Here is a 9,152-nt window from a genome sequence, read left to right on the forward strand (position 1 = left end):
ACTTGTAATGAGCAATTCAAAAAATTATTCAGAAAATAATTCCACTATAATACATTAAAAAGAATTTTTAAAAGAATGAAATACTAAGGAATAATTTTAACAAAAGAAGTAAAAATTTTACATTCTGAAAACTATAAAACTGTTGAAAGAACTTAAAGACCTAAATAAAAGGAGGGATATCCCGTGTTCATAGACTGAAGACTTAATATTGTTATGGGAGTGATACTATCCAAAGCAATCTATGGATTCTGAATAGACATCAAAATTCCAATGGCCATTTTTACAGAAATGGAAAAGCGGATCTTAAAATTCATATGGAATTGCAAGGGGCCTAAAAGCCAAAACTATCTTGTAAGAGAAAAAGAAAACAAGGAAGTATTACCCTTCTTGGTTTCAAAACTTTGTACAAAGCTATAATATCAAAATAGTATGTACTGGGCAACAGTGACTTAGTGGCAGAATTCTTGCCTGCTGTGCTGGAGACCTGGGTTCGTTTCCAGGAGCCTGCCCATTCCAAAAAAAGAAAAAAAGTATGTACTGGTATAAAACAGACATACAGATCAAGGGAATAGAATTAAGATTTCAGAAATAAACTTTCACACATATGGTCAACTGATTTTCAATAAGCATAACGACATCAACACCATTCAATGGGTAAAGAACAGTCTCCTAACAAAGGTTAAAATATATTGGGTAAATGGAAATACTAACAGTCAATAAGAGGGAGGGTAAGTGGTATGGTATGTATGAGTTTTTTCTTTTTTCTTTCTATTTCTTTTTCTTGAGTGATTCAAATGTTCTAAGAAATGATCATGGTGATGATACTGTGAGTCACTGATTAATATGAAGAATGGAACGTTCATATGTTAAGAAGTTCATGTTTGGGGCGGGACACGGTGGCTCAGCAGGTAAGAATGCTTGCCTCCCATGCCCGAGGACCTGGGTTCGATTCCCGGTGCCTGCCCATGTAAAAAAAAAAAAAAGAAAGAAGTTCATGTTTGTATGTTATATCTTGTCAATTAAAAAAAAAAAGAAGTTGGTCATAAAAAAAAAAAAAAACAGTCTCCTAAACAAATGGTCCTGGACCAACTGAATAGCCACACACAAAAGAAAGAAGTCGGATCTTTACTGCATACCATATACAAATATAAACTCAAAATGGAGCAAAGCCTAAAATATAAGAGCTAAAACTATAAAAATCTTTGAAGTAAATATAAAGGCAAATCTTCATGACTGTGGATTTGATATTGCTTTATTAAATATGACATCACAGAGGCAATTCCATGTCAAGCAAGATAAGTGAAAAAAAGACACAAACCTAGATACAGGTTGCGACTCTCAAAATTCCAAGGAAAAAGAAACAAGAACAGAAAAAAATCTAAAAGCTTTCAGACAGAGAAGAACAACTTATCTACAAAGCAAAAAGACTTAAACTAGAATCAGACTTTTAATAAGTAGCACTAATGCTAGAAGACAATGGAGAAATGCCTTCAAAGTTGGAAAGGAACATTGCCTTGAGAGCTAACTTCTGTAAATCAAACTATCACATGAATGGGGCAAAATTGAGGCATTTTCAAACATGCAAACACTTGGAAAGTTTAACTCTCATGTGCTCCCTTTCTTAAAAAGAATTACTTAGAGATGCAGTTCAACAAAATGAAAAAAAGAAGCTAAGAAAAAAGATCCAAGAAACAACAAAACTAATACAGGAGTACCATGAAAATAACTTACAGGCAGACAGCTAAGCAACAGGCCTAGAAAAGAATCAATCCAAATTGGAAACAGAAATCAGATTACTGCCTGAAGAATGTCTTCAAGGAAAAAAGAGGATTCCTTTACAAAAATCTGATAAGAAACCTAAAGTATATAATTATACAATAAAGTCATATTTCTGTCAACAAGGAAAAAAAGTCAGAGAATTCTGGGAAACCAAAAAGCTTTAGGATTTATCAATAAAAATATTTTTTTAAAAAAGAGAGAGAGTTGAAAGTTGAAGATTTAGAAAAAAAAGTTCTAACATCTGTCTTTCATATTTGAAAGTTTAAGTATCAACTCTCACAGCCTTTAAAAAAACCTTTAGTTATAAACTAAAAGACACTGCCCCTTTTTAAAATAATTCCGCTTCAGGAAGAAGAGTGGTATTTATGCAGTGGGATGAAGGTAAAATTTCCTTGAAATTGCACTGATATTATTATCAAGACGGTTATTGTGATTAAAACTAATTCAATTATTTTAGGACAACATAGAATGGGATACCTTAACTCCAAGAAGATAAAAACAAAGCAAAAATCATTGACAGAGCTTACTGTGAAAAGATCTAAATAAATAAAAGTTTTAAATTACAGGAAAAAAAAGCTACAGGAGAAAAGCTAAAAAGTCCATGTTTCAAGCAAACTAAAATGTAGTATAATTTTGAGCAAATGACGAAGTGTAAGAGAAGAGAATTTAACATTGATGTTTTGCACATCCTTCTTAGATAAAAGCAGGTTTTGATGATTTAGGATTGTAATTCTTTCTTTGGAGGTTTAAGCACACTACGTGGCTCTGCAGAGCATAATATTTACAGCTATTCTAAATAATGCTGTCCTTAGTTTTCCATTTTTGAATCAGCATTCACACAATAAATAGAATATTTAATTACACTTTTAAAACAGAATATAAATGCTTTTAAATACTTTCACAATATGAAGTAGTGATATAGCTAATGGAAGCCTGGAAAAAGAGAAGATAAAAGAAGAAGAGGGGTTTGTTTCCCGGACCATGCACGCCCACCCCCCCACCAAAAAAACAGAAAAAGAGGGAGAAAGTACAAAAGCAAGCACTCAAAGAAATCCACCAAAATATTAATAATGGTTATCTCTACTTGGTAAAACTAAAATGGCTGGTTTTTTTTTTTCTAAATATTTTCCTAAACTTTTATAGTAAATATAAATTCATTTTACAGTGAGAGAGGTGGCGAATAAGGTGTACATATTTTTCAAAGTTTCAATGGACTTGTAGGCTATGGACTCCTGAATAAGAAAAAGCTAGCATAAGAGCCCTAGACGGTGAATGTAATTAACACCACTGAATTGTTTACTTGAAAGTGATGATACTTTTAAGTAAAAAATATATATACAAATACAAACATATAAACAAATATTTGTTGTATATATGTTACCACAATAAAATAAATAAAAAGAGTCCTAGAGGAGTAGAGCAACCAACTGTCAACGAAGAAAATACTAAATTGCTATCTATGATTCTAAAACACACTAAGCTATAAACGCCGTCTTTCTAGACTCTCTCTTCCTCTCTCACCTTACGCAACAATGGCCAACTGCAGCGACGTTATCATTCATTCTTTGCCTTTCACAAGCAAGGAAGGCCATGACTATTTGAGTATCAACAAATTTTTTTTAATATTTGTATAAGCACAGAACATTGACCAGACGCTGTGCAACAGAACACATCTGAGTTGTAGCCCTGTTGCCAAATTTAACACCATTCAGGAGACATCACTTTTAAATGCAGTGTCTGAAAATGAGGGGGAAGAGGAGATTAAATATGTATCTGAAAAGAAAAGACTGAATTAAGAGTTTTAAATGAATTTAATTTTTATAGATGCCATCTAACAAAGTGTACAGATTTCCTACATCATTCCTCCAGTGTTTATGATACTTTTAAACCACTTGCTTTGACTAATGAAAGCAAGTTTACCCAGTAGTATTTGCTTTGCTTTACACTGTGGTTTCAGGCTGCTTACCAAAAACTTAACAATTTACCAGTTTAGAAAGACTAATTTTAAAACTCTAATTCTAACTTCTTCTCTCTTCCTTCAATCAAGAAGGAAAACTATCTACATATATTATGTTAAAACTCTCTAAGCCAGATAACTGATAAAAATGTAAAATAAAACCAGATGCTCCACCCTACGTGGGACATGACTCCCAGGGGTGTGGGTGTCCCTGGCACCACGGGACCTGCCTCCCAAGGATGAGCCAGGACCCAGCATCATCGGAATGCGGGAGCCTTCTTGGCCAGAGGAGGGAGGAAGGAGATGAGACAAGGTTAAAAATTTCAGTGGCTGAGAGATTTCGGGCAGAATGAGGTTACTCTGAAGGTTGTTCTTGGGCATTGCATAGATGTCCCTTTTCAGTTTGTGGTGTGCTGGAGTGGCTAATGGGAAGAGCCTGGAGCTGTTGAGCTATGTCACAGTGGCCTTAATTCTTGAGGAACACTGTATGGCTGTACAGCTTTTAAAGCATTATACTGTGTGGTTGTGAAAAAACAAATTAGGCTTATTATTTAAAAAAAAGAGAGAGAGACCACTGAAATCTACTCCTCATTATCCTTTAGATAGACCTGGACAGCACAAACCTAACACTGAATTCAAATACTTAAAATGTGTTTTCTGTCTTAACTTGCACATATGAGAACAGACAAGTCCTCCTAAGATCAATGAAAAGTTCAATTTATCACTTTTGTGGATGGGCCACTGGGGAAAAACAATTTATCAAAAAAAAATTTCAGGAAGATGTGTTTATTAGCCAGTCTTTTATGCTCTAAGATGTATGTAAACTAGCAAAATACAAGAACATTTCCCCATCTTTCAGGCACCTTCTGTATCCTCAAGAAACATTTATAAAATGGGAAGCATGCACCCTGAAGTTTGTTCTTAAGCACAGAACTTAAACACTGTGGCATACTATCACCAACATTTCACAAAGGCCATCACCACCACAGCTTACTTTACCTTCCTCCATCACTGTATATTCCCATCTGCTTTTCCTGATTCACAGTGGGCTCTCCCCCGCACCGCCCCCCCCCCCCCCGCAGTAAATACTAAGGTTAAAAAGCTGTTCCCATTTTTACCTAATAATAGTTAAAATGTTCCCTTTTTTCTCATCTCAATTTCAAAAGCACTGAGCTATATTTCCCTACTGCCAATGGTGGGGGGAAGTAGCTATATTCATTTCCTGATTTGGCTTTTTCTCTCTTTTACCCTTAAAGGTCTCTTTAAGGGCCTTGGTGGCTCAGCAGGCAGACTTCTCACCTGCCATGCCAGAGACACCGGTTCGTTTCCTGGTGCCTGCCAAAGCTAAAAAAAAAGAAAAGGTCTACTATTTTTATACTACTATTGATAAAACAGATCACTTCTATTTTGCAGATCCCCCTCTTAGTATTGTTCAGTTAAAAGTAACTTGAAGGGGGCGGGCCACGGTGGCTCAGCAGGTAAGAGCAGGTAAGAGTGCTTGCCTGCCATGCCTGAGGACCCGGGTTCGATTACCGGTGCCTGCCCATGTAAAAAAAAAAAAAAAAAAGTAACTTGAAGGTGCAGGAGTAGTTCAGTGATAGAATTCTCCCCTGCTATGCAGCAGACTCAGGTTCAATTCCCAGCCCATGCACTTTCCAGAAACAAACAAACAAACAAAAGAAAGGAAAAACAAACAAAAATTCAACAAATGGTGCTACAATAACAGGATACTCACATGGAAAAAGAATGAAATGTGACCCCCACCAACACGCAGAGAGAGTTAAATTTTAAAGCATTTTTCTACCTGATGAAGGCCAGGAATCAGCATGTCGATCGGGAAGGAGGGAGGGGAAGAGATCCTAAGACTTATAACAAGAAGCTCCTTTTGGCGCATGCACACCTAGCCCTCACAAACCTAGCTCTCACTCAGGTCCGCACCCAAAAAGAACCAATAAAAAGTTCAGCTCTATTAAGAATTACTGATTGCATATGTAGAATGGAATGATTTCTAAATGTTGTGTTAGTTAATTTTTTTTTATTAATAAAAAAAAAAAAGTTCAGCTCATCGATCCCTTATTAGCATAACCAGAGGTGGAAGGTCCCCTCCAAGTCCTTATAATGCAAGAGCCGTGACCTCAGAGGACTTCTCCTCCTTTGAAGAAGGCCCATGGTCACTTTCTTTGAGTATGTACTTTGGCTACACATTAAAGTTGTGAGCTGTACACACTGACCAGACGTTGAATTCCTTGGCTATACATACAGACTAGTCCTTGAGTTCTTTCCTGTGGCTGAGTCAAGAACTTTCATGGTGTTTATATATATATATATATATATATATATATATATATATATATATATATATATAATTTGAGGTCTCAAATTATATGAAATTATGCAGGGCTCTCTAGCATCGAGCTTATTAAACTATTTGTCTATACACACTGAACAGTCCTTGAATTTCTTCTGCCACTGAGTCAAGAACTCTCGCAGCGGACTGAAGTCTTGATTTCTCTGAGAACTCCCAGGGCTGTTTCACAGCAAATCCATACCCTCCTCAACCGGGCTATACTTTATGGACAGAGTAATTATTCTGTATTTAATTCTTTGTTTAAAACATTCCTAATTATCAGCAGCAGGCCTAAAATAGTGGTGAACTAGAAAGACAGTTCTAAAAGGAAGATCTCTCCTCAACATTCAACTGTGTATTCATCTATGCAAATCAAATAATTCTTTCCTCATCATTTTGGATTAAAAGGGACCACATCACCAACAGAACACTGGGTTAATATCTGCAAAGCAAGAAAATAATCTGCATAGTATTTAATACCACAGGGTAATATTTTATGTCTTTGAAACAATAAAGACTATTACTCATTTATTACTGGCCACCTGCAAAATGCTAAGTGCTAGTGAATACGTGATAAAAACATTTATGGGTCCTGCCCTCATAGAAATTTTATAGCAACTCCAAACTTCCCTTTTACCTGATGGAATTGATAATAGTTTCAGGTTCAGATAAGCTTGTGTAAATACTTATTGGTCATGTGATGCTCTCACCCAAAATCTAAATTCAAAATCCTTTAAAGAAATTCAAACTATTCCTGCTACAGAATAGCATTTTAGTTGTCCTCAGATTTTTATAATTCTCTATTTTTGAGGGATGATGTAATTAAAATTATCAATCCCCTCTACTGTTCCAGGGCAAAAATAGTCAACCATTTTTTAACAGCTCCAAGAAAGTTAAACTCTTTCGTGTAAAATATGAATTCACACGTTCAACCACTCGGGTGGAGACCGGTGCCCGCTCTCAGACCCACCTCCCAAGACTCTTTGATCCTATCTGGCACAAAGGGCATTAATGTATCAAACCAAAGAGTTTTACTGATCTATGCTGAAGTTGTAGTCAGTTAAAAACAACTAGTCTCACGGCCTGGGCAAGACCACCCAAAAATCATTTCCGGGAAACGCTAAATTTCGGTATGCCTGCTTAGCTTTCTCTCTCTGTAGAAATAAAGTCTTAAACCTCCAAGACTGCAGATCCCTCTGGTCTGTTCTTTAGCTGTTCTACTAGGAAAAAGAAGATCACTATTGAGTGGCTGCTATCCACTAGGAGCTTTATATGGATTACCTAACTGAATCTCGACATTTTCTGGGACAGACATCATTATGTTCATTTAACAGACGAAGAAACTGAAGCTGAAAGAGGTTAAAAACTTGGCCCAAGGACACAGCCAGTACGTGGGGAGGCCAACTCTAACCCGTTTCTGACACTCAAATCCTTGCTCTGACTTGACCACACGAACTACCTCAGGGTAGATTAAAAGGCACTGTCAGCGTTGTTGCCCAGCGCTGTGTGGGACTGTGAAATATTCGCTGGACAGCTATGGGCTTCGGTTTCCCCACCATGAACACAAATCTCAGCGCAAAGGCGGGCGGTGCTGCCACTTTCAACAGGTAGGTTTGCGGCCAACGTCGCGGCGCGCCTCCATCGGACATCAGCCACGTCAGGGTACCAGACGCAAAACCTCAGCACCTCAGCCCCACAGGCGAGACGGCGCAAAGCGCCGCGGGAGGAAGAAACAAAGCCCAGCAATGCTGGGTCACTGTGACTCAGGGGCAGGGTGGTGACAGCACGACCGGCCCACGGCCTCGTTTCCTAGGCAGCTGGACCGGGATGTAGGCTCACCTCCGGCCTGGCTCGCAAGCTGGCACCTCCCCTTCGCTCTGCGCCTCGGTCGCCATCTTAGTCGTCAAAGCTCTTTCACCGCCCCCCACTTCAGGCCCCGCCCCCGAGCCTTTGGATTGGCTTAGATGTTGCGGCCTCTTCCAAGCGATTGGGTGACTTGACCGCCCCTTCTCAACGTGCACAGCTTCCCGATATTATTAGTCTATTCAAATAACAAACCGACATTGGTCGCTCCCGGCCCTGGCGGAAAAGAATGGAGTACTCAGCCGCGATGCCTGCCGGGAGATGTAGTTTCTCATTTCAATTAACCCTGCAGATTCCATCGACTTTTAGGCTTAAGTCTGAAATCCCTTGGGAGGTAATGCCCAAAATTGTCCTGACGTGTAAGGTCTCAGAATTAGAGCTACCGAAGTGAAAGTGACTTTTAAGATTCACTCTCTTAAATGCAAGCCCCGTTGGCTCCACTAATGCTGAAGATGCCTAGAAGAGCAAGAACAGAGTGCGTACCCAAGTACTTAATTTTAAGTGTAATTCAAAGCCTTCCTTCTTCAAGTGGGGAAATTTATCCCAACTCACACAGCAGAGCAGTTGGTCACTTCTGTTGGATTCCCACCCATGCTCCCTTCCGGCTTCCCAGAGAACCCACAAAGCTTGCCACCTTAGTCTGAATCATGGAACCGAAAGTTTATTTTGTCCTTGACTGAGTTTTTATCCTCAATAATAGAAATAATAATTATGCTTGCCGTCCCTGCCTCAGAAGGTTCTGGTAGGGAATAATTGAGGCAACAGATGTGAGAGTATTATAAACTTAAAGCATTAATTTTTTTTCTATATTGTTTTTGTATGCTCAATTTTTTAGGGAGCTTTCCCTTGTTACTTCAGACATCCTTTTATCTCTGGTTCTCCCAGCACTCTCACTAAATTCTGTCCTACCCACTCATGGGGCTGTTTCTTAAACTCTTTCTGCCTCAGGGCCTTTGTACAAGTTATGCTTTCTGCCTGGCCCATTTTTCACCTACTCTTTTGGGTTTCAGCTAAATGTCACTGGATCAGAGGTCTTCCATGGCCCCCACTGTATAAATTAATTCCCTCACTAAACTTTCACATAGCACTCTGTACTCTCCCTTCCTAGTTTCTATCTCACCTTACAATTTTATAGCTGTTTGTGTAGACATTTGTTTTGTGTGGAGTTTTCCAGCTAGACTTCCTGCCACAAGTTGACACTATTTT

The 9,152-nt window shown here is 38.4% G+C and overlaps 1 protein-coding gene across 2 annotated transcripts in view; it reads right to left on the reverse strand.

The window, feature by feature from the left end:
• The window catches only part of ARHGAP19 (Rho GTPase activating protein 19), a 91,148-nt gene extending 83,151 nt beyond the window's left edge, over window positions 1-7,997 (reverse strand). Inside the window, exon 1 of one of the 2 annotated variants that reach the window (XM_077125628.1) lies at window positions 7,640-7,812. Coding sequence is in view for 1 of the 2 variants with exons in the window: in XM_077125626.1 (XP_076981741.1) it covers window positions 7,923-7,978 (56 nt within the window). In the remaining variant the exon portion in view is untranslated. Of the gene's footprint in view, window positions 1-7,639; window positions 7,813-7,922 lie in introns of those variants that run through there. The other variant, XM_077125626.1, reaches the window with a different exon arrangement.
• Between the last annotated feature and the right edge of the window lie 1,155 nt (window positions 7,998-9,152).

The sequence above is a fragment of the Tamandua tetradactyla genome, chromosome 13 (genome assembly GCF_023851605.1).
Source record: "Tamandua tetradactyla isolate mTamTet1 chromosome 13, mTamTet1.pri, whole genome shotgun sequence".
Lineage (NCBI taxonomy): Eukaryota > Metazoa > Chordata > Mammalia > Pilosa > Myrmecophagidae > Tamandua > Tamandua tetradactyla.